The sequence below is a fragment of the Diorhabda carinulata genome, chromosome 1 (genome assembly GCF_026250575.1).
Source record: "Diorhabda carinulata isolate Delta chromosome 1, icDioCari1.1, whole genome shotgun sequence".
Classification (NCBI taxonomy): domain Eukaryota; kingdom Metazoa; phylum Arthropoda; class Insecta; order Coleoptera; family Chrysomelidae; genus Diorhabda; species Diorhabda carinulata.
This window is the reverse complement of record NC_079460.1, coordinates 3871972-3896769: the sequence shown is the minus strand read 5'-3', so window position 1 is coordinate 3896769 and position 24798 is coordinate 3871972. Positions and strand designations below refer to the sequence as shown.

General features: G+C 30.8%; 6 protein-coding genes across 7 annotated transcripts; 4 read left to right on the top strand and 2 right to left on the bottom strand.

The window, feature by feature from the left end:
- Nucleotides 1-95: 95 nt before the first annotated feature.
- LOC130893979 (DNA replication licensing factor MCM4) lies at nt 96-13289 on the bottom strand. Its single transcript, XM_057800490.1, has 12 exons — nt 12614-13289; nt 12380-12552; nt 7529-7729; nt 7234-7468; nt 6939-7181; nt 5243-5471; nt 4724-5183; nt 3415-3575; nt 2673-2790; nt 2372-2613; nt 514-724; nt 96-250 (listed from the first exon to the last, which is right to left on the bottom strand). Exons 1-12 carry the CDS (start codon nt 12939-12941, stop codon nt 143-145), a joined length of 2709 nt encoding a protein of 902 aa, XP_057656473.1. The 5' UTR covers nt 12942-13289; the 3' UTR covers nt 96-142.
- LOC130894114 (E3 ubiquitin-protein ligase RNF170-like) lies at nt 11605-12364 on the top strand. 2 transcript variants are annotated; one of them, XM_057800739.1, is made up of 3 exons: nt 11605-11825; nt 11884-12062; nt 12118-12364. In XM_057800739.1, exons 1-3 carry the CDS (start codon nt 11669-11671, stop codon nt 12361-12363), a joined length of 582 nt encoding a protein of 193 aa, XP_057656722.1. In that variant the 5' UTR covers nt 11605-11668; the 3' UTR covers nt 12364. The 2 variants fall into 2 exon arrangements, with proteins under 2 accessions (XP_057656722.1, XP_057656783.1); XM_057800800.1 differs by having other exon boundaries at nt 12111-12364.
- Nucleotides 13290-13380: 91 nt separating the features above from the next.
- Nucleotides 13381-17774, top strand: LOC130902506 (3'-5' ssDNA/RNA exonuclease TatD). Its single transcript, XM_057814706.1, has 6 exons — nt 13381-13673; nt 13790-13888; nt 13944-14104; nt 14447-14630; nt 14686-14848; nt 17299-17774. The coding sequence occupies exons 1-6, from the start codon at nt 13523-13525 to the stop codon at nt 17456-17458; spliced, it is 918 nt and encodes a 305-aa protein (XP_057670689.1). The 5' UTR covers nt 13381-13522; the 3' UTR covers nt 17459-17774.
- A 3398-nt stretch (nt 17775-21172) lies between these two features.
- Nucleotides 21173-21580, top strand: LOC130902522 (cytochrome c oxidase assembly factor 1 homolog). The gene has a single exon (XM_057814731.1). It carries the CDS (start codon nt 21173-21175, stop codon nt 21578-21580), a length of 408 nt encoding a protein of 135 aa, XP_057670714.1.
- A 101-nt stretch (nt 21581-21681) lies between these two features.
- On the top strand, nt 21682-23647 carry LOC130902496 (polyubiquitin-B). The gene is made up of 2 exons (XM_057814693.1): nt 21682-22111; nt 22426-23647. Exon 2 carries the CDS (start codon nt 22427-22429, stop codon nt 23570-23572), a length of 1146 nt encoding a protein of 381 aa, XP_057670676.1. The 5' UTR covers nt 21682-22111; nt 22426; the 3' UTR covers nt 23573-23647.
- Nucleotides 23648-24143: 496 nt separating this feature from the next.
- On the bottom strand, nt 24144-24752 carry LOC130902513 (U7 snRNA-associated Sm-like protein LSm10). The gene is made up of 2 exons (XM_057814718.1): nt 24473-24752; nt 24144-24422 (listed from the first exon to the last, which is right to left on the bottom strand). Exons 1-2 carry the CDS (start codon nt 24675-24677, stop codon nt 24217-24219), a joined length of 411 nt encoding a protein of 136 aa, XP_057670701.1. The 5' UTR covers nt 24678-24752; the 3' UTR covers nt 24144-24216.
- Nucleotides 24753-24798: the final 46 nt, after the last annotated feature.

Below are 24798 nucleotides of genomic sequence, written 5' to 3'. Positions count from 1 at the left end.
ATTTTCTTTCAATTGCTGTAATCGTACTTTTGGAAACTTTGCCAAGCAGACTTTTCTTTCACATCCTCATCTGTTTTTGAGTAATTAAAACAAAATTTATAAAAAATATTTATTGAAACGCAAAATTTTAGTCTAATTGTGATTAATCCCTGTTTCTGACTATTCTTATCATCGATTTTCCCATCACAACTATCATACCGTCATCCTGGAGATCCTTAAGGGCGTCTTCAAATTGTTCTCTCGTGATCATCTAAAAGTATAAAAACATGTGAGACTTTTTCCAAATTATCCGTGATAGATATACAAGAAAATGGTGGAAACTCTAGCTATACTCATACTTAATATAGTTGGAGATAATATGCTTGTATTAAGCCGTAACGGTGTAGTTGGTAAGGTTGTCAAAGTGCTTAATTTCTAACACAGAGATCGTAGGTTCGAATTCTCGTCGCACAGAGGAGTAACAAACAAACCAACATTTGGGTGCAGCTAATATAAGCGTATTAATGAACTTACTATGGCGGAATTTTCTTTCAATTCGGTAAACAATTTGGGGTAACTGATAGTCGGTGCTTGACTCTTATCTTCAATCAGCTTCTTCACTGCTTGAGCTAGTTCTAACCTTCGTTTTCTGGCTGCGCTACTTAGACCGGTTGTTAGGATAGATACGTCAATTTTACCAGACAAAGGATCCGTAGCTGACTGTTTCAAAGCTTCTCGGTGTAATCTAAAAATAATTGTTATCCATAATTGAAGATTATATCAATAGAACATTTAGAACTCATAAAACGAAACTCATTCAAGGAATGAGCTAATAAATGGGATTGTAGCAAATTGCAATCCAGAAAATGGTAACCAATACCATACTTCAATCATCTATTCGACAAAGTATGTAGGCAGGAAGGACAAATATAAGCAGATAAAAAAGAGTTTGGTACAAAAGATTCCTCGAATTTCCAGAAATAGTTCAAATACACCAGTATAACTTATTCCGGGTTCATAGAGAGCTGTTATTCTAGTGTTATTAGCTTTTACACCAAAAGTAGTTAAAGAACCAATTATTGTACAAAGCCCCTGGTATGGACAACGTTCTTCAAAAAAAATTAGACTAAATCCAACAATACTTAGAAAAAGAAGATCAAGATGAATGCTAATAAACCTGAACATGCAGATTATATACTAAGAAAGCACGTGTCTACCAATGAAGTACCGCGCCTAATTACAAGCACTATTTGAATCAAAGGATACTAGAAGACTACAAAATAAGTAGCCACCTGACTTAATAAAAGGGTAGATGACTATCATTGGAAATAACCAACTTGCAAGAAATAGAAGAATCCATTAACAGATGGAATCTTATCACCCTAATAGCCCTAAAGACATCAGTAAGTTTGATTGTATTAAATTAATGACTGGCAGCGACGTTTATTGTATGTTATGTGGCGACCACGTCATGCGCCCTTGTAAATACAGGTACATATTTCCCCGAACTGCTTTCTCAATAAAAAAAATAATCCGACCCCGGAAATTCCAAGTCACCTTTATTTTATAACCTTTTCAATGTTCTAAAAATATACAACTAACAATCTCCGATATACCTGGTACACGTTTTAGGAAAAACCAACATACCCACATCTCCTTACCGTCTATATTGTTTTATGGCACACGAATCCAGGCAAGACAGCGAAGTGAGCAGAGTTCAAACGCCTAGATATCAGCGGAGCAACAATGCTTCTAAAGATTCGGCGCGCGCGACTTCGTTTAGTTTTTCGTTTTGTTGGTATTTATGTACATATAGTAAGTTTATGTAAAACTTTGATTATTGTTCTACCTCTACGCAATCCTCGACCCTAAGACTAACGCCCATAATTGGAAAATGTGAAACTCAACCAATTTGCTGGAAAATTCGCCTGCAGTTGGAGATTTCAGAACTAATTAAGATCCACAAGTAGAGGGAGCATTTTCTTCTCTGATTATATAGGGAATATATCATCAAGAAGAGAAAAGTTTTGGTACACGTTTTAGGAAAAATCAACATACCCACATCTTACCGTCTATTGTTTTATGGCACACGAATCGAATACCTAGATCTCAACAGAGCAACGCTGCTCCTAGAGATTTGCTACGTGCGACTTTCTTTCTATGCCTTCCTTGGTCTTAAGTGAATTGGGCCAATGATTTTCCATTACTCTATATTTTAAAAATATGTATGTGCGATATTTGGCATCAGCTCTTTTAAAATAACACGATATGTTTTCACCTAGTCATGGTATCAAGGGCTTTTTCCAATTTGCTTATGTAAAAGGTGTTTGATTAAATATATCTTATGTTAGACACAAAACCTGTAATTAATAGAAATGGTTTTTTATCTCACCTGTAAGCTTCTTCGACATCTTCCACTTCTACGGTTTGAGAGAATCTAACTTTAGCGTGAGCTTCAGACAGACGTATCAACGATTCCAATTGTCTTGGATACGCAGATATTTGACCTCTTCCGGAACCTATTTTACGCATATCAACATAGGACTGTATCAATTTTTGTGATGCTTCGTCACTCAGTTTTGGATGTATGTGTTCTTTAGCGTAAGAAATGTAATCTCTCAAAATAGACATGTCCTGAAAAGTTGACCTATCGTTAGACAAAAATAATTCAAGTAACATATTTGTTACAATACCAAAATTTCGTCTTCTTCTTGATCTCTCGTTTTGTAATAAAGAGAAACTAGATGATTTGCTAATCTCCTGTCGAATATTTCATTTTGAGGGTCCAGGATTAAAAATATCAAATCAAACCTACAAATTTGTACAGTTCGGATTAAGTTAAGAATCATTTTATAGTTCATTTGTTCCAGCAACTTTGGGTTAAATTTATAAAATAACCCAAAGCGATTAAACAAACTTATAAGTGTTATAACAATCAAAAACAATTTTGCTGAAACCATCTTCAATCGTAACAAAATACTTTACACCAAAAAGAGACATATTTTCTATTGGACCACACACGTGGTTGTGGATATGTCCAATAATTCTTTACCGTGCATATCACTAGTCTTGAAAGGTAATCTGGGCTGTTTACTTTCACAACAGTTTTTCTGAGTAACATGTATTGCTCCTGGTTAGCTAATTCCTTTTACCAAGCTTTATGGAGGAAGTAAAAATATCCAGCAGATCACCAGAGATTATAGGAATTTAAAGTGTCATTAATCGATTGATTTGGTACAGATGAATCAAAAATATCCTGAAGAACATCAGGAATTATACAAGCTCATAAAAGTGTCATTATTCAATTGATTAGATACGGAAAAAGCAGAAATATTTATTATTTCTGTAAATTGTGATTATTTCACAAATTTTTGAATAAATGTCGAATCAAGTTAAAACATTAAAGTTTATACGAGTTATAATAATAAAACATACCTTGACAATAGCGTATGAGGTAGTTGTACATTTTCTATTATAGTTTTGTTTTTATTCCACTGAGATTCACTTGGATTCGCGCCTGCCAATACTGAAGTACGCGCATTTAGCTGACAAATTATCCCAGCTTTTGCAATACTGAGCGTTTGCTGTTCCATTACCTTGAAACATAACATATTTTTAATAACAATCACATATTAAAAAAATCATTTAACGAAGTTTTCTTTCTTTCATGGTGGAAGAATAATACTTATAAAAGTGGACGACAAGTCCTGCTGGGCTCCCCACCATTTTCTTTGCTCTAAAATATGTATTATTAAGATGTCTTCAGCTTTGGGTCAAAAGCAAATCATTTACGATTGCAAAATGATGGTCATAAAGTTCCCAAAAAATAGTGGATAATGAAAACTAATCTCAATACTTTATTCTTACAGAAACAAATAATACAGCACCTTTTCAGAAGGTTAGCTAAGAAAATTCAGTAAATCATGAAATTTAAATCCTTCTCCTTCTAAGTACTATAAGAAATGCCTTAATTCATAATTGGAATGCATCTTAATGTCAGGTTTCCCTTTTAGTAGATTTTTCATTTTTGGATAGACCCAGAAGTACAACGGTGATAAATCTGGTGAGCAAAGCGGATTTGTACAAAGAGAAAAATTTTTAGCAGAGAATTAAAAGCCACATGCATTGTAATGTTGAAAAAAAACGTTGGGTCTTTTTTCAAATATCTTCCAGCGTTTTCTGTGCTTATACTTACAAAACGAAAATCACTAAACTACTTTTATACCATGAAAATTGATACTGTAGTTCCCATAATATTTATTAAGCTTAACTTTGGTTTGAGTTATGGTTTCTTGCTACAAAAAGTAATACGAGGTGACTACACGAATTTTTGTTTTTATTTCCTTCTAAAATGGCTGTCGAATGGAAATTTTATTGCTCGTTGACTGGAAAAGTGTTGCACTTTGAGTTAAACAGGCAGAAAATTCAAAAAGTCGCAGATTTATTGACTAATCCACGTATATTCTAAAAATTTCATTTATTCTTGTTGGAAATTAATATTGAAGTAAAATATTTTTCCATAAGTTGGATGATTTGATATATTTTACCGAATCAACGATTACATTAAAAATAATAGAACATCCTTTTTAGAATCCCTTTCAATATTGAATAAATTTTTTTAAAAGTAAGAGAATTGACTTATAGCAAACAGATTTTGATTGAAATTAATCTAAAATGGATTATATGAATCGACCTAACAGAAGCAAATTTTTGAAAGATTTACGATAATTTAAGGAAGACTTACCTCGTGTAAGACACTACGAGCTGATTCATTCATTTTATCAAATTCATCTATACAACAAATACCATTGTCAGCCAGAACTAGAGCTCCTGTTTGTAATACCAACTGCCTGGTTTCAGTATCCTTTGTAACATAAGCAGTTAGACCAACGGCTGATGAACCTTTTCCGGAAGTATATTGACTTCTTGGAAGCAAATTGTAAACGTATTGAAGAAGTTGAGATTTTGATGTACCTGGATCACCACACAACAAAATATTTATTTCAGCCCTGAAATTTGATCTGCCAGATGTTACGAATGACTTCTTAGTACCTCCAAACAACTGTAACAGGATCCCTTTTTTAACATCTTGATTTTCGTATATTGAAGGAGCTATTGCTCTTGCGAGTCTATCATAAATATCTGGTTTTTGTGATAAAATGTTCAAAAGTTCAACCCTTTCAGGAGGAAAACGATGATCTTTCCTAAAAACATTCACAAAAACAAATAAACAATAATTTTCATAAAATAATGGACTTATTACCCGTTTTCTTCTTCATACAATCTTCTATGATCAATTTTACGGAAATGTAATACATCAATATGAGTTTTATAAACTGAAAGAATGTTCCTCTGTCTCGGATTAGCTTGTAAAGGTTGCGCCCTATAAATTCCAGTCACAGTAACTCGATCTCCTGGTTGTACAGAATCTACTAGATCGTTATGAGCAAACAGAACGACAGTATGAGGAGTCTGACCGGCAGGCATATCATCTAAATCAAGTTAAAAATTTGATTATTCAATTACCTTTCAAGAATTGAAATACAAAAGAAAAAAGATAATAACGAATGTGTCAAGACAAAAAGAGAGGAAATTCACAATCATATATATTCAATTGATGCCAAAAAATTCGCCAGATCTTGCATCGTGCGGCTTCTACCTTTTCCAAAGGTCAAATCTGCATTAAAAGGAACGATATTTGAGTCAATTGAAATTCTGGGCACACGACCTCAAGGAATTGACAGAAAAAGATTTCCTGTACTGTTTCGAATAATTCGCATGGATCAATGTAGGGATACACTAGGGGTATATTGAAGGTAACAATAAATAAATGAACATAATATCAAAATAAAATGTTTTACATAGTCACGCCTCGTATATTCTAGTTGTTATTGTTAATAGAATATCATAATGTTATGAGGAAATAAAGAAAATCAATATTTTAGTATTTCTGTTTATCTACCATTCATAATCAGTTGATGGAACTACTGATTATATTTTTAGATTCATTTCAAGAGTTACCAATTATATACAGGAAAAATTCATCATGAAAGAGGAGAAAATGAAAAATTGAAAAAAAAAACAGCTAATTACACTATCTTTAAAGTCAAAGGAAAAATTGTGATCAACACAGATAAAAGATTCTTGGTAAAAGAAGAAAAACTTTATTAAAATGAAAAATACTATGGAAATATAGTATTTCTAGAGTCAATCGGCCGCTTACACCAGGGCAGACGTACAAGATTCTTCTTAAAAGTGGAAAAATTGGACCAAAATGACAAAAAATGAAGAAAAAATACTGATTATAGTATTTTTAGACTCATTTGAAGAGTTACAACTTGTATACAAGAAAAATTCATCATAAAAGAGAAGAAATTGTATGAAAAATTCAAACAAACAACCAATTACAGTATTTTTAAAATAAAAGAAAAAATTATGAGCAATAGACATAGAAGATCTTGTAAAAGTGAAAAAACTGCATTAAAATGAAAAATATTATGGAAATATTACTAAATATAGTATTTCTAGAGTCAATGGGAAATTTACAACTGGCAGACGTAGAAGATTCTTCTGAAAAGTGGAAAAATTGGACCAAAGTGTCAAATAATGAAGAAAAAGTAGTGATTATAATATTTTTAGAGTCATTTGAAGAGTTACAAATTGTATACATGAAAAATTCATCATAAAAGAGGAGAAATTCCAACTTAGTACAGACACAGTAGAAATCATATTCAAAATAGTAGGTTGAACAATTACTTGATAGTCATACCTCATATGTATGGAATAAAACACGTTGAGATCAAAGTACTTCAGCTATTTACAATATTTTAGAGATAATAATTTGAAACTAACTACATTTTAGTTAAAAAACCATACAATTTTGGAAATAGTCTACAGACCCCGATATTTTTTCATTAGGTACCACAGAAATAAAATTTGAAATAATTAACTTGACTCACCAGGTGATTCTTGTAATTTAATCATCTGTTTATCGGTAAACTGTGATCTATTATGAACAAGAGTGAATGTATGATTGGTATTACAGCTGGTACATAAAGTTGGTTCGTTAATACGACCCCTGTCGATCTCAACCGTGGTACAAAACTGACAAACAATACATTTGAAGAACGCTTCTCTCATTTCAGGCATTATATTGGAAGTACGGATCACCATACCACTTATTGTTATTAACTGATCAATATCTGAAAGTTCAAAATTAACAAAACTACCTAACACTTCGATTTTTTCACATACCTTCAGGATTTAATGATCTCATATTCTTAGTTCGCTCGGCGTTGAATGGTCTAACTTGGATCTGGTGCTCTAGGACGGCTGCAGGATATTTTTCATAAAACATCTCGTTGACGCACATATCAAAAGTCGGTATCACTTCTTGAGGATAACAAACTAACTGCTTGTACAAATTAGCATCGAATGTTTCGATATGAGCGCAATTCACATTCAAAAACGGTTCATCTAAAGTGTGAATCTACAATTAAAAAGATAATAAAAATCGAATATACATTGCGAAATTTAAATTGCTACCCACTTCTTCTAGTTTTTGTATGTAAAGTGGTTCGTTGAGGTTCATATCATTAGTCATTTCATCTTCATCAGCATTAGGATCTATGAAACGTAGTAAGAATTGTTTAAATTTTCCCTTGCATTCAGAAACTGATACGTTAGTGCCCCAAATAACTAAATGTGGTGTTGTTGAATCTGTTTCTTGACTTTCCGGAATGGCTTCTAACTAAAATTAATAGTTTGAGTTAAAAGTTAATTAAACAGTACATTGAATAGTTTTCATCAGTTAATTTAAAGAATAATATATCTGCATATCAAAACTGAATCACACTTTTTTAAAATTTTATTTGAAAATTCGTGGTACAGATATATAAAAGTACATTTTGATTCCATCTTAAAACAATAAATTCTTATACAAAAAAAGAAAAAGTATGATCTGAAATGTAGAATTTTCTTTACCTTGCTATCGTGTATATTGAAAACTTTCGAGCGAATTATAAAACAAAGATTGGAATTTAGGCCAAGTACCAGCCGATTTCCCGTATAATTTTGATAATCGAAGGCGATTTTCTTGAAAATTGGTATGAAGGAAGTAATTATAACCTTAATAAGATCTACCCTGTACCGAAGTGTGCTTTTGCCTTAAAGATGAAAATTTATTTCATCAAAATAATCTCGTAGGATAGATTAATTAATTCTAAGCAACTTTTACTCTACAAAGTTTTTTTCAAAAGTTGGTACTTTTAGAGTTATTAACGATTGAAACTGCTCATTTTTCATTTTTGAAAAAAATTTAACAAAAAATATTCAACAAAATCAAAAAGCTATAAAGATCTCGTACCCTTGACCAAATATTTTTATTAGGAATAATTAAAAGAATGTCTGCAAAAAACGCAATAAAATATAGGATGTTTCATTTAAAATTCCAAAGTTGATGTCGATACTAAAGAATTGGGACACCCTGTATAATCCAAAAGTCAATAATCTAAAAATTCCTTTAATTACAAAGAAATTTTGTTATTAAAGTTTTTTGAAAACTTTCACAGGTTTTGAAAAAAGTATATGAGTGATCTTTTGTTCTACATTTACATATAATCTAAATTAAAATCCAAAATATAATGAAAAACGTGTAAAATGGGAAAAATATCGCTTCAGAAATTTGTTTGGGACTAGGGATCTCCATTAAATGAAGTTCCAGCCTCGTGTTTCGATATCTCAGTAATAATTTACTGTTCTCAAAGCAAAAATCTAATAGGCCAGGTACCAGCCGATTTCCCGTGTAATTATGATAATCAAGGTTGATTTTCTTGAAAACTCGTATGAAGGTAGTATTTATAACCTTATTCAAAATCTACCCTTAAGGGTGCTTTTGCCTCGGAGATAAAAATTTATTTCATCAAAATAATCTCGTAGGTCATTTTTTATTGAAAAAACCGCATATTTTTCAACGTTTTTCATGAATTCTACGTAGAAGAGGGTAAGTAGAGCTTAAATCCAAATTTTCATAAAAATCAACGTTTATTAACAAAATTCCACTGTTTTTTACCGCTGGTTCCTGGCCTAATTGTGAATCGAAAATTCCTTCTGGTCAATGTGGTTTCAGAAGAGGATACAGCACTAATGACTATACTAAAACTGGTGACAGACACACAAATATGCTTCTCAAAAAATCATTAGTTGGGAGCAGCATTTCTCGGTATTAAAGGAACGTACAATTCAGTTCACTTTATATTATAACCAAGTAACTTGATCAATATTGAAATAACAAAAAGAATTTGTAATGCAGTATGTAACCTATTTCCTTATAGAAAAGTTTATGTCAGATCTATGGACAAATTCACTTACAAACCCTCCATAGGATTACCTCAAGGAGCTATACTTCTACATGAAGAAATTACAGACTTATCCAATATGCAGATGCTTTAACAAATCTAAAGCAACCAGTTATTTCTATTACAAAGAAATCAGAATCATTAGGATTTCACGTTACTCCAAAAAAATCGAATATTATGTTTTTTACATGGCATAATTCACTACTCATAGAAAAAGTTACAATAAACGAGATTCAATATCCAGCCCCAACATCAGTTAGTTATCTTGGTATTACCCTAGATAAAAACTTTCTTAGAAAAACCATATAGAAAATATTATTACAAAACGCAACAAGGGTTTAAACTTGCCAAAATTAATACAAAGCACATGGTGGGGATGCGACCCTCATACTTATATTACTTTCTATAAAACATTTTTTATGGTACCGCAACGCCAAATTTATTGAAAAAAATAGAATTTGTACAGAACAGAGCGTTACGTCTTGGTATCGGAGCAATGAAATCTACACCAGTAGAACCACTTTGAGTAGAAGCATTAGAGCTGCATAGAAATTTACTAACAGAAAAAATGATCATCAAATCATACTACAGACAATCAACAATAATTAAAAACATTTCAGAATTAAATATATATGACCTCACAAAAAAAACTTCGCCCATCACATGCCTCTCATTCAGGGAGAATTACAAGTTATGGGAGAATTTAGATATTACAAAGTCATATCCAAGTTTTTGATTTTTTATAGCGCTAAAAACTGTACACATTCAAATTCCAAACTATGAACAAAATATAATAATCAGTAGAAATGTACTGGCATATTATTTATCAAAATACAATAATATATTGATGTACATTCAGATGCTTCTAAGTAATCGTTTGGTATTGGCATCACAATTTATTTACCATTTACCAAATGCAATTTAAACTTAATTATCTGGAGAAGCTCTGGAATTCATTGAATGACTTTGTTATAAAAAATCTATAATAATATCGGACTCCTTATCAGTTCTCACAAGCATTAGTCAACCTTTTGATAATGAAACTATTCTAGAAATTAAACAGAAAGGTAATGAACTACTCTTAAAAGAATATGATATAAAATTTTTATAGATAAAAGTACATATCATAACGAGCATGTAGACAATTTAGCAAAACAAGCCATCAAACAGGGACTACCAATAAATAACAAAATAACTGTGGAAGGGGGTATTAATTAAACAAATATTAAGTTGACAGAAAGTTGGAAGCACTTTTGGTACGAATATTGTATCAAGAAACCAACCATAAGAAGTATCATTTACCTCGAAGTAGACTCAAGACATTTTTTTGAATGCAGCATAGAGAATCTAATAAAAATCTATTTTTTACTTCCCTTTAACTTAATGAACTTACTGGCATTAAATAAGGTTACTGTCTTTTGCATTATATTAAAATTCATTAGAGAATGCAAGTTAAAACTATAATCTAACTAGTTTCTTCTCCATTATTACTCAGCTTAAGAGACCAGTTCCCTCTTGCCTTTGAGTTAGTCATGCTTAACAGCCCCTGTATGTGAAACATATACCGTCAACCCATCTAATTTAATGATGACAACATGCATTAAATAACTAGGCATAGAAATATCAGGATACGGTGAAACAAATATATTGGAATCGAGACCAAATCTCGAATCTACAAGGCTGTCATCTGGCCTATATTAACATACATAGCGGAAACCATACCAGACACGTTGAATACAAAGAGAATATTAGAAACCACCGAAATGAAAATAGTGCGCAGGATCGCTGTAAAAACACTTTTTGACTGGGAGAGAAGCGAGGACATTGGAGCGACAATCTCTAATAATTAAATGGCAGAGGATACGAGGAAAAACAAGCATTTTGCTTACCTTAAAGAACGAAGAAGATTAGATTCGGATGTCCTAATTATTTTACGATAAAATAAATAAAAACCTTTTCCAACTACACACTTTCATGTTGCAAATTGAACAAAAATTCTCTATACTACACTAGAAAAGAAGATGGTCTCTGTTGAAAAAATGTATATCTATTATTCTAAGTGAATTACATGCATTTAAATTAAAAATTGAAGATCGGTTGTTGGTTTACTCGAAAATAAATTTTACAGGGTTTTCAGATTAATACAAATAAATTATCTTGTAATTTTTGGGAAACTTCTGCTTTCCTATTGGTTGTTGATCTATGTAAATAAAAAAGAAAACTATAAATAAAATTCGCCGAATCTGTCATTATTTTTATGAAAGTAAATGTGTCAAATATTTACTTTTGTCATTTTATTTCTTATACAAAAAAATTTATATTTATTTTTTACAATGCCTGATTTGGTAGTGAGAACAGATAATATTCAAGTGACCCTTTCCGCTTCCCGCATTATATTTATTATATTTGTAACAATTTTGTTCATGATAACATCCAGGCTTTGGAAATTCACAAAGAAGAGAATCAGGAGATTGATGAGAAAAATGAAAGGTAAATATCAATAGAAAATAATGAAAATTGAAATCCAATCAACATTTCGACGTTTTAGATTCAGCTATTTACAATATGGAATGCCCAATTTGTTTGAATCCTCTACAAACACCTGTTAAATCAGATTGCGGACATGCTTTCTGTATAGAATGTCTGTACACATTTTGGGAAGAGCCTTCTTGGAAAAGCATATGTTCTATTTGTCGGGCTCCATTGGAAAATCTTCGTCTAGTTGATGTAAGTAATGATTTTCAAACATTGTACAAGGTAATCACAAATGATAAGTTTTCAGGATATTGACTATACTGATCAAGAAAGAAGAGAACTGGAAAATAAAATCTATATAATATCAAGTGATTCCTTCCATCATAATAATTGGTCTCCAATCCCAGCCTTTGCTGCTAGAGTCTTTGTAATTCTATTATGGATTTCAGTCTGTGTACATGTCGATTATCTACTAAAATATTCAGATGAAGTATACAATTCATTTTATGTATTCCCAAAACAAATGGTGAATAAAACAGATATTATTGTTTGAAAAATAAAGTACTCACTGCTGCCTCGCCTCCGACATTAACTTGTCTAATTCTTTTATCGGATCTAATATCTGGCCTCATACGAATAGGGGTTCCTCTAATACCAGATCTAGGCGTTCTAATTGAACCCAAAGAACTAGGTGTACCATAATTAAGTGGAGAGCTCAAATCAATTTCGCTCATTGCTAAACCTATTAAAAATAAAAGTTTTAGTGAAAATAATATTTCCTATTAAAAGTATTATTTAGCTACCTGTACCAGGACTTGTGGGAGCAATACTATGAGCTGGTGATGAAGGGATTTCAGCTTGGCCATCAATATCATTTCTAGGAACTCCAAATCGCATAGGGGTATCTACGGTGGAAACGCTTTTAGCTGGAGTGTTCCGACCCTTTCTTGGAGATCTGTTTGACGAGGTCGTACTTTTTGCTGGGGACGGCTCTTCTCTTCTTGGTGTCGCATTCCCTCTACGTGATGGTGTTTGAGCAATTTCCCTTCTTGGCGTCCGGGAACCTTCAACATTTCTTCCCGAACGTCTTGGAGTCCTCGAACCGTCTTCAGAAGGTGCCGGAGACGGCATTTTATATACCAAAATATTATAAAAAATAAATCAAAGACAAAAGGACAATTTCCACTTGTTGCTACTTTGTGGACCGTTGGTCTCTAATAAAAGCTAAAAACGCGGGAAAATAGATACTATAACTTTAAATTAAGGTTACTTTTCTTCGTTTACATAAAAAGTTTTCGACTCTTTTTAGTTATACATGAGTTTTTATAACAGTATCAATATTTACGATTCTATGTCCTTCTACTTATGTAAATATGGATCATTAAGTAGCACCTATTTAATTATTTTGTTTAAAATCCCATTTGAAAAAAAATGCATTAAATTTCGTTCAAATCGACATTTTTATTAAAACAGATATATAAATTGTAACTAGTTAGCTGCACTGAAGAGTATACATTTATTGAAAGGGAGGGACGGAAGAATATTTTGATAGTTATTTGACAGTAGACATCAACAAGTAAATTTTTGACACGAACGCTAGACCTGGATCCAATATTTCAATGTTTGTAGTCAGTTTTTTATAATTAGATTATATTTATTATAATTGCCAATTAAAAATTTTTACTGTTTATTCTCAAACGTATTTACGTAACATGGCAGCTCAAGTAGAGAACCAGGAATTGGATTTATTAGATATGGAAAAATACTACGAAAATTACATTCTTATTGATATTGGTGCTAATCTCACAAATAAAAAGTATAGTAGGGATTTAGATTCAGTTATACAAAGAGCTAAAGATTCAGGTAAGTATAATTCCTACTAAATCATCCTAAAATAATTAATGTTTAATAGAAAAATTTATAATCAACAAAAATTTCGAAAAAGAATTATTTGTTCATATAGTTATTTCAATATTTAGGTGTTAGAAAAATTATGGTAACTGGAACTTCCGTAAAAGCAAGCAAAGAGGCTCTTAGATTAACCAGAATATATCCAGATACCTTATACTCTACAGCAGGTAATTAAATCTAATTGTATTCGTAACAATATCACTTTATTGTCCAATTTTAAAGGTATACACCCTCATGATGCAAAATCTTATACAGACGAATCATGGGATGAGTTAAGGCATATAGCAAACAATACAGAGTGTGTAGCAATTGGAGAATGTGGATTAGACTACAACAGAAATTTTTCGGATCCAGAAGATCAAAAACTAGTGTTCAGAAAGCATGTAAGTAATATAAATTATACTTGGTAGATAATAGTAAGTTTATAAATCAATTATTTGCATGTTTTAGTTTTAAGCATCTAGCTCTTATTCATTATATCATTTTGTTTGTGTTTGCTGGTGAATCATAGTAATTAATTTCATCATTATGCAAATAGTCATATAGTTAGTTAAATTATCTATAAAGTTTACATTTAAATTGTTATTTTAAAATTAGTGATATATAAAAGTTCCTAAAATTACAGAAACAGAATCTTATTTTGATTTGACTTTGATAATACTATTTTAAAAAAATGCAAAATCGTCTGTTTTCCATCATCCGACTCTATTTACAACATTTTTTAGGTCGAATTAGCCATTGAAACGAACAAACCAATATTTGTACACGAACGAGACGCCCATGAAGATCTACTGAAGGTTCTAGACGAATACAGTGCTAAGTTACCCCCTGTTGTGATACATTGTTTTACAGGTACTCAAGAGCAAGCTCTAGCATATCTTGATAAAGGGTTTTACATAGGACTAACAGGTATAATTAAAATTTGCTTCAATTTATTTATTTTCATTATTAATTTCTATTAAAGGATACTTATGTAAAGATAAATCAGACGCTGGAGTGCGGAAGCTTCTGGAATCAGGATCTTTACCTCTAGATAGGTTGGTTGTTGAAACAGACTCCCCATTTATGTATCCCAATACTCGTGCCTCAAAATTACCAGATCAAGTTAAGGATAGTTTAACAGAAAGGCAAGTAAGATTATTTGAGTGAAAAAATGTTATATTTTTTATTAATATTATCTTCAACTTCAAGTTATGTTTTAAAAAAATTCATACTATAAACGAGAGGGGGGTTCTTAAAATAGAATTAGTGTTTTTGAAAGTGTAACAGGAATTCGTCATATTCTCAGTAATTAAATTTATTCATAGCTATTTTTAGCATTTGCATCTGCTCTATATATGATTGTGACCTTCGAAATACAAATGTTTGTTTTTCCCAGTTATTTTTATAACCTGTTTATATTATTTTGAATGGTCAAGAAACTTTACAAAACAAAAACATTTCCTAGGAAATGATTTTTTGTTGAACTTAATTCAATGAATCGAAAGTGAACCAGAGGTCTATGACAGGCTTGAAGGAGGTTAAGATACTTTTTTTTTTACTGTGATTGTATTATTTGTAGACTCAAAAATACTGATTACACTGTTCACTAGCCCCCCGCACAAACATCCACGATTACACACTTAGGTAGTTTGTTTTGAGAACCAAATTATTGTCTTCAAAAATTTTAGTGTACCTAGCCGTTACCAAGAAGCCAAGAAATCCCGAGAAGACACAATTAACAATTACTTTATATCAGGGGCAACAAAGAAACCCTTAATACTTAGCAGATTCACAAAAAAGTTATTAGATAAGCTCAATACTTCAAGTAATGCTGATTGAAGAAGAAGATATATGGAAGGAAATAGAAGATGTGATTCTCATGTAGGAACCAACAGAAATCTTAAACAGAAGAAGTTCGAAACACCATAAAAGTGTAGGATACTATGGAATTTCGGCAAAAATGATTAGTATAATGGAATATTCAATAAGGGAGATACAAGAAGGTGTAAAAATTATAGAGGGATATCACTTTTGGATATGGTGAACAAAGTTTCAGCTAAGAGAGAAACAGACTCAACGAGTACCAAGAAAGGATAGTTGGAGAAAACCAAGGAGGTTTAAAGAAAGGAAGAGGAACAAATAATCAGATATTTACCTTTAACAATGGATAATAGAAATAAATGTTATATTGCCTTTAATCTACTAGAAATCCAAAAAAAAATGTGAAATTAGTTGATATGACATCAGACAACTCCCACAGTAGAGACTTATAATTCCCCAGTAGGAGACTCTTTCTCAGGAAGTGGTATTCGGCCTCAGAAAGGTGGAAAAGCTGAAAACTTTTAATTAAATCAAATTAATAAAAGCTAAAACTATCCCTGTAAACGATTATTCAAATTGCTAGAACAAGTTACAGCAACAAGTAATTTATTCAAAAGAGTAAAAAATAATTATAAATTAGAAACAGCTCAGATTAAAGATAAGACGGGGACTTATCTATGGAAATTCGAGATGGTTGAAGCCCTCAACTGAGTTCCCAGTTGTTGGAGTTAAGTTGAATATGTTTGTTTGTGGTGTACCAGTTGAGTCTTTTGGGTGTAGTTGAAACTCCAACCTGGCAGCTGCAGTACTGTGAAAAAAATTAAATAAGAAAGGAAATGACAACACAGATGGAAATTACTAAGAAGGATCGAGTAGGTAGAATAGATTTGAATGAAAAGGAACGTATGCTCTATTCTGTTCTGTTCTATTCTAATCATTCTGTTCACCAAATAAATAGAAAATAAGAATTTATATGAAAACTCGTACAAAATTTGCTTAAAACTAAAAGAAATCGATAAGCACAATAAAAAAAAGTAAAAAAACCCACCAGCGAATATAAAGAATAAAATCACCAAACATTCGCTAAAATTTACTTTGATTTAAAGTGTAGGCAGATAGAGGACGATTTAGCATACATTCCGAGGTTTTATTGAATTCTCGAATGGAGTGGTAGGTCGATAACAAATTAATTCCTTCATGAACTCGAATGTTAGAATAAATAAATCTGAAGTAAATAGGTGAACAAAGGATTATTCAAAATGTTTAAAGAAAACGTAACAAGCCAAATGGCGTGTTACAATTTGGCTGTCAAAAATATTTGTTCGCGTCGGATACCGCATAACTTCATTTTCTCCCTTTTTTTCTAATGTGTCTTCAAGACTCTAACCTTACAAAAATTACTAAATATTCAATTTATCTATTGATTTTTCGCATTAAATTTTATTTTTTCTATATAATGCAATAAATTTTTAAATCTATAGAAAAACTATAATTTCACAAAAGTCACTTTCTTAGGTCAATCAGCTTATGTGGCCTCTCTTATTGCTACCTAATTTAAATTTGGCCTCTAATGGTAAAAAGGTTCCCTCCTCTGGTATAGAGTTTCACTATGATCGTTTTGGGATACTTTGTATCATATGTACAGTGTTTATTTTATACCTATGACGTCACGCAATATGGTGGCTTTACTGAAATGTTTAAACTACCTTCTAAATGTTAGATTTTTCAATAATAGTTTTTTCTATATATCTAATTTTATTTATTTATTTATTAGATCGATGATGTTTCTGCACCGTTATTGTACATTTCAACGAAACGAACCTTGCTCATTACCCGCCATTGTCGAAATGATAGCAGCTTTTATGAAAAAGAAACCGGAAGAGGTAGCGTTAGCGACATCTTTTAATTCTATGAAATTGTTCGGTTTATCGTAATTGTTGACAAAGGCAGATATAAAAAGATGATATAATGTCCGAAAGGACAATATAGGTCGAGGTTTATGTCGTGCTGATGATTTTTTATATTCAGCCCTATTTCAAAACATATTTTTTTGTGTGTGTGCTTTCGTTGGCATTGTTAATAATAAAAATAATCTGTCAACAAAAATACGTCACTTTTAAAAAATATTATCACAATACTCGTCTGAGATAAGGCTGATAGTTGTTAAATTTTTGGAATTTAATTTAAAGTTGCCATTTATATATATTTTTGCTATTTTGAAGTTATATTTATACAGATACACACATATATATATATATATATATATATATATATATATATATATATATATATATATATATATATATATATATATATATATATATATAATATTATATTTTTATTACTTATTTTTCATTAGGGCTTCCAAATTACGGAAATGCCAATTATGTAACTAATTACGCAGCTTTTTCCTCCAAATATTTTTGTAAATTCTGTAGATAGAGTATCTACAATTTTTACAATTATCTTTTACTATCTCATATTCAAGGAATTATCAAGATAAACACAATATTTGACCAAAAAAAATATTTATTTAAGAACTTATCATCATACATCAGTTAAGTTACACCATTTTGTTTTGTGACCCAGGTAATTTCTTAGTTCAGTTCAAAAATATCGGGCGGATGTAAAGGCTCTCGGTTTCAAAACTACAGTCAAAAAAAAAGCCAACGCCAAATGACAAAAAAAATACTAACAAACAATCATTATTCTAAAAAACATTGAGGTTGAAAGACACAAAGTAGACAAATTTTGAAAGAAAAGAAGAGATCACAAGAAAAATGAAAATACGAACAAACGATCAGTATCTTGAAAAACATTGAGGTTGAGAGTAGTAGAGAAAGTAGAAGAATTTTGATATAAAATTGAAGATATTTCATGAACTTGAAGCAATAAGTTTGAAGGATGAATTTTAGAAGGAAAATTTAAAATATTTCAAGGATTCAAAGCGAATATATCACAAAAATTGAAGTTGGGAGACACAAAGTAGAAAAATTTTGACATAAAATTGAAGATAGTTCTTGAATTTGAAGCAATATATTTGAAGGAGGAATTTTGGAAGAAAAATCGACAACTGAATTTTAAACTACCCCCAGACCGTCGTTAACGTTTAAACCGTAGTTTTTCGGTAAACGCCATATATAATCGATATCTGTAGTTTAATCTGACGTTTTAAGTTTAAACTTCAATTATAATAGAATTTTTTTGACATGATTTAACTAACGATAAAATAAACTGCGGGGAATCCCCTGTTTGTATAGTGTTGCCACATTAGGTATAACTGGTACTTATAATGCTTTTTTATTGGTTGACTATTCTGATTGATTCAGTACCTAACCTTACTTTACATAAGTACGGAATTGACATCTCCAGTTACAGAATTCAAAATACTTTAAAATGAGTTCGTAATTACGTAATGGAAGCCCTATTTATAACACTCTATGTACTCTTAGTACATCTATAAATTAATGGTTCCTTTAGTAAACGTTGAACTTGCCTTAGATATATTTACAAAAAAAACTGAATCAAATTCAGTTGTTTTTTTAATAGTTTGTAGCAAATTGTATCAAATATATTATAGTTTTCAATAAAAACAATTGTAGAGTTTATAGAGCAAGAACCAGCGGTAAAAAACGTTAAAACTGAGGAATTTTGTTAATCTACTTCGATTTTTATGAAAATTTGGATTTAAGCTCTACTTACCTACGAAATCTACCCTGTGCCGAAAAGTACTTTTTATTTTTAAAAGGTGAAAACTATCCCTTATCGTAAAAAATTTTAAAATGTTCAATTTTAGCATGTATTTGAGTAAAATACAGTTTAAATGAATTATTCGTAGATCTGATGATATTTTCAAACAAGTTTTTGATTAATTGGACTCATACAACCCCTTCAAACACCATCCTCTGAGGCTAGTAATATTGAAAACTTTTTTTTCTCAGACACTTATAATCCCGATTTTCATGAAAATTTGATTTCAAGCTCTACTTCTACGAGATCTTCCCTGTGCCGAACCGGGCTTTTTTTTATATTGTGGGGGGTGTAAACTACCCATTGCAAAAAAATTTAAAATCTCAGATTTTATGCATGTTTCGGGTAAAATGAAGTTTAAATATATTATTCGTAAATCTGTTGGCATTCTCAAACACGTTTATGATCAGTCAGGCTCATGCAACCCCTCCAAATCATTCCCTAATCATATGAGAAGTTAAAAAATAATTTCAACGATTTTTTTATAATTAAAAGTTATGCAAAAATGTATCTATGTTGAATTGAGAATATTACGTCAGTATTTTTGAGAATCAAAGCACCCTTCGGCACAGGGTAGATTTTATTAATGTTATAAATACTACCTTCGTACCAATTTTCAAGAAAATTGACCTCGATTATCAAAATTACACGGGAAATTGGCTGGTACCTGGCCTATTAGATTTTGTCTTTGAAAACAGTAAATTATTACTGGGATATCAAAACAGAAGGCTGGAACTTCATTTAATGGAGATCCGTAGTCCCAAACAAATTTCAGAAGCATATAAACGATATTTTTCCCATTTTACACGTTTTTTATTATATTTTGGATTGTAATTTAGATTATATGTACAAAGTGTCAAACATAACCTAACCTAAGTTTTATGTTTGAAAATTCATTTTTCAAATTTTGACAATTAGCCTCATTTTTATTTTGCGGAATTTTCCAAATATAATGATTTTTGAATAAAAATATTTCCCAAACCGTACAGAAATCAAATAAGTTGGTTTCATGATAATTACCTTTGTTTTTACCACTAAATAAAAAAATGCAGTAAAATTTAGGGTGTTCCATATAAAATTCCAATACAGGAGTATTGGGACACACTGTATAATTCAAAAATTCCTTTAAATACAAAAAACTTTTGTAATTAAAGTTTTGTGATAACTCTTACAGGTTTTGAAGAAAGTATATGGGTAACCTTATGTTTGACACCTTGTACATAGTATTTACATTGTTGTCATTTTTATGGTAATACTACAAATGTTATTGTTTAAAATTGATCATTGTGTATATTTATTTATTTTTAAAAATTTTGAAATAACACTCGTTTTCCAAATTGCTCAGCAGGTGCTACAAGTTTCATATTTATCAGTATGTTGTATGCATATCATATAAATTTGAAAAATAAAATTCTATTTTTGAATTATTTTCTTTATTTCAAAATGACCTTCGTAGGTACAATACAAATAATTGAAAAACAAGGACTTAACTTAGTGTATTTACTTATAAAAAATCATAAAAGGGTACAGGAACAAAAAATCCGCTGTTTCAATTTATATGAAATATCTAGGTCCTGAAACTTTCCTAATTTGTTAGATCCACCATCGTTCGGAATCTGAACGAAGTAATCGAGTCATAACTAAATAATCACATCATTCCTACCCTAGTATTAGAGGGTAAATGTAATCAGCTGACGAGTTTTTTAATCTTGAAAGAAAAAAGTGTATTTGAAAATTTTCAATATTTCAATCCAGACATCCGCTAAAATATGCCTAGCGATTTACACATATATGGATTGACATTATTGACAGTGTGTGATGTAACCTCACACTATTGTTTGGGAATTGTATTTACTTAAAAAGTTTTGTATATTTGTAATGTTATTAAATCTTCAATCATGACTTTGAGTAATATGACATTAGTTAAAATCGGAGCCGTTGGAGGTGTCGCAACAGTTACAATGGGACTTTTGTACAAAAATCAAATAAATTATAATGTTAAACATACTGACTTTTACAAAGATGCTTTAAAGACACTTAGAACACACAGAGGAGCTGTTTATTTATTAGGTGAACCTATTAAAGATAGAATGATTAACGTGGGAGATGTAAAAACGAATTTTGTTGAAGATTATACAGCTCAATACAAAGTGCCAGTGAAAGGTAGCAAACAAAGCGGTTATTTATATTTTTGGGCTGAAAAGGACGATTCTAATAAGTGGGATGTCGTTAGAATGGAACTAGAACTAGACAAAGAACCTAATAAAAGGTTACTTATCAAATCTTCATTTCCTCACAATTCTTGAGTTGTCTAGTTTATTTATGTTAATTAGAATATTAAATTTATATCTTTTATATTTTCTATCTATAATTAGTATGAGCAGCTTATAAATTATTTAATAAATATATTAAGATACTTTAATATTTGTGTATTTTGTGGGATTTCCTTTTTAACATTATTTTTTGTCTATGAAAGGAGTATAGGTGTTCAAATTGATAAAAACTGTGATATGAATAAATATTATGTCTAATTTTACCCAAAATAAAAATGTATTGAATAAATCACTGATAATTTTAAAAAACGCAAATAAAATCTATTATCATACAATTGCATCCTAAATATTTAAAAATGTACACAATGAACAATATAATTATTACGAACTTTCTGGAAAATATATAAATTCTAGAATACAATTGGTAGGAATTTGTGTGACGTCAAAATCTACGTCATCCAAAGTATAAAAGCTGTTAACTTCGTCGGCCATTTTATATTTGGTTATAAGTAATACGTAAATTTTGCAAAATCGTTTCGTGTTGTGATACTTGTGAAAAATAATGTAAGTAAATTCAAATTTCATATTTTTTGTAATTAATTAACTACACCGGATTCATAACCGCTTTTTTGATTAGAACTATTAAATGGATCAATACCATATTTTCCACAGACAATTTAACGTTAGTCTATTGACTATAATTTATAGAAATAATGTTTCATATCATTTGTTTCATTTTTATATTCTTTTATCACCAAAGATTTTTATTTATCTTCGTTAATATTAATTGAATGTGTTTTTTACGTATTTATTTATGATTTATACTCATGGTAAAGTAATGGTTTTTATTCTGGCATACATAGTTATTTTTGTTACAGAATGCAGATCTTCGTTAAAACCTTGACTGGAAAGACGATTACTTTGGAAGTGGAACCTTCTGATACCATTGAAAACGTGAAGGCTAAAATCCAAGACAAAGAAGGCATTCCCCCAGACCAACAGAGATTAATATTCGCGGGCAAACAACTAGAAGATGGTCGTACTTTATCAGACTACAACATCCAGAAAGAATCAACACTTCACTTGGTACTTCGTCTCAGAGGAGGGATGCAGATCTTTGTCAAAACCTTGACTGGAAAGACGATTACTTTGGAAGTGGAACCTTCTGATACCATTGAAAACGTGAAGGCTAAAATCCAAGACAAAGAAGGCATTCCCCCAGACCAACAGAGATTGATATTCGCGGGCAAACAACTAGAAGACGGTCGTACTTTATCAGACTACAACATCCAGAAAGAATCAACACTTCACTTGGTACTTCGTCTCAGAGGAGGGATGCAGATCTTCGTTAAAACCTTGACTGGAAAGACAATTACTTTGGAAGTGGAACCTTCTGATACCATTGAAAACGTGAAGGCTAAAATCCAAGACAAAGAAGGCATTCCCCCAGACCAACAGAGATTGATATTCGCGGGCAAACAACTAGAAGACGGTCGTACTTTATCAGACTACAACATCCAGAAAGAATCAACACTTCACTTGGTACTTCGTCTCAGAGGTGGGATGCAGATCTTCGTTAAAACCTTGACTGGAAAGACAATTACTTTGGAAGTGGAACCTTCTGATACCATTGAAAACGTGAAGGCTAAAATCCAAGACAAAGAAGGCATTCCCCCAGACCAACAGAGATTGATATTCGCGGGCAAACAACTAGAAGACGGTCGTACTTTATCAGACTACAACATCCAGAAAGAATCAACACTTCACTTGGTACTTCGTCTCAGAGGTGGGATGCAGATCTTCGTTAAAACCTTGACTGGAAAGACAATTACTTTGGAAGTGGAACCTTCTGATACCATTGAAAACGTGAAGGCTAAAATCCAAGACAAAGAAGGCATTCCCCCAGACCAACAGAGATTGATATTCGCGGGCAAACAACTAGAAGACGGTCGTACTTTATCAGACTACAACATCCAGAAAGAATCAACACTTCACTTGGTACTTCGTCTTAGAGGAGGAAACTGACATCAATAGTTATATAATGATTTGATATCAAGTATTATGTTTAATAAAAAACTTTGAAATATATAATTTTTTCTATTTTTTATTGTTTTGAATTTAAACTAAACTATTAAAAATTTTAAAAACTAATTTTGCAAAAGGAGGAAAACAAATAAAAAAAGTAATCAAGCAATTTTTGAAATTATATTTACATTATACTACAACTGTGAAGTTAAAAATTCTTGCAAAAAATTTGCTTACTAAAGCAAAAGTTATAAAATTTAAGAACGAAACTTGGAAAAAAGGGAGATCCTAGATAGTAAGAAAATATAGGAAACTAGATACTGAAAAATAGCTGGTTTGTACATAAAATAAGAATTATAACATAGTAAAGAGAGTTAAAGAAAAAAGGTAAAATGTGGGATGGAGATCATGGAAACAGAAACAGAAAAACTAGATATTACTTCTTGAATATAAATAATTGTGTTTTACAAATGATATAAATCACATTTTTCTACCAGTCCAATAGGAATCAACGACTTATTGAAAACTCAAAGAACCCGGTACAGGAAAGTAGTAAACATAAAACAAACTATAAAATAATTATTTATTCTCAAAATTACAATATATTCACAAATTTCATAATTCACTGTTACAAAATAAATGAATTATTTATTTAGAGACCGTAGAGTTTCTTTTTGGTACCTTTGAGCTCTAAGTTGCTTAAATGTTCGTTTTTTATTAATAATTCTAGGTTTTTTCATACCACTTATTTGTTCTTGCATTATTTGGTTTGGTGATAATTCTTCTGGAACATGGACATACCTAATGTTACGGTGACGAACGAAGAATTGATTAAAAAAATGTGGTATACCTAAAACTATATATTATAGGAATGTTCAAAATTGTTTTTAAAAAATGTACCTGTGGAATCGATATATACTACATCTTCCATTTCAACGTTCATAAAACCGTCTACTTTGGTAACAAGTCCTGAAACACTACTTTCATTTCTTAAATCTATCGTAGTGTAATAACCTTCTAATGCTTTGACTAGACTAGATAAAGTATTATAAATTAAAAACTGTTCTTTTTTACTTCCAAGTACCTGAAGCAAGTTATCAGACATAATTTAAAGATTGATCTTTTGAATTGTTAGTTTTCTTATGTAGTAGAATATTTATTTTTTATATGAAGTATGTATACAAACAATTCAAAACATAACCTATATTTATCTTCTTTTTTACAAC

Coding starts and splice junctions, on each gene's coding strand:
- LOC130894114 (XM_057800739.1), top strand. CDS start 11,669: ATGCCTGATTTGGTAGTGAGAACAGATAATATTCAAGTGACCCTTTCC. Junction 11,826..11,883: donor ATTGATGAGAAAAATGAAAG/GTAAATATCAAT, acceptor TCGACGTTTTAG/ATTCAGCTATTTACAATATG. Junction 12,063..12,117: donor AAAATCTTCGTCTAGTTGAT/GTAAGTAATGAT, acceptor ATAAGTTTTCAG/GATATTGACTATACTGATCA.
- LOC130893979 (XM_057800490.1), bottom strand. CDS start 12,941: ATGCCGTCTCCGGCACCTTCTGAAGACGGTTCGAGGACTCCAAGACGT. Junction 2,791..3,414: donor CCTCATACGCTATTGTCAAG/GTATGTTTTATT, acceptor ACAAATTTGTAG/GTTTGATTTGATATTTTTAA. Junction 2,614..2,672: donor AAGAAGAAGACGAAATTTTG/GTATTGTAACAA, acceptor TCAACTTTTCAG/GACATGTCTATTTTGAGAGA.
- LOC130902506 (XM_057814706.1), top strand. CDS start 13,523: ATGGCAGCTCAAGTAGAGAACCAGGAATTGGATTTATTAGATATGGAA. Junction 13,889..13,943: donor TACCTTATACTCTACAGCAG/GTAATTAAATCT, acceptor CCAATTTTAAAG/GTATACACCCTCATGATGCA. Junction 14,631..14,685: donor GTTTTACATAGGACTAACAG/GTATAATTAAAA, acceptor TTTCTATTAAAG/GATACTTATGTAAAGATAAA.
- LOC130902522 (XM_057814731.1), top strand. CDS start 21,173: ATGACTTTGAGTAATATGACATTAGTTAAAATCGGAGCCGTTGGAGGT.
- LOC130902496 (XM_057814693.1), top strand. CDS start 22,427: ATGCAGATCTTCGTTAAAACCTTGACTGGAAAGACGATTACTTTGGAA.
- LOC130902513 (XM_057814718.1), bottom strand. CDS start 24,677: ATGTCTGATAACTTGCTTCAGGTACTTGGAAGTAAAAAAGAACAGTTT. Junction 24,423..24,472: donor AGTATATATCGATTCCACAG/GTACATTTTTTA, acceptor ATATAGTTTTAG/GTATACCACATTTTTTTAAT.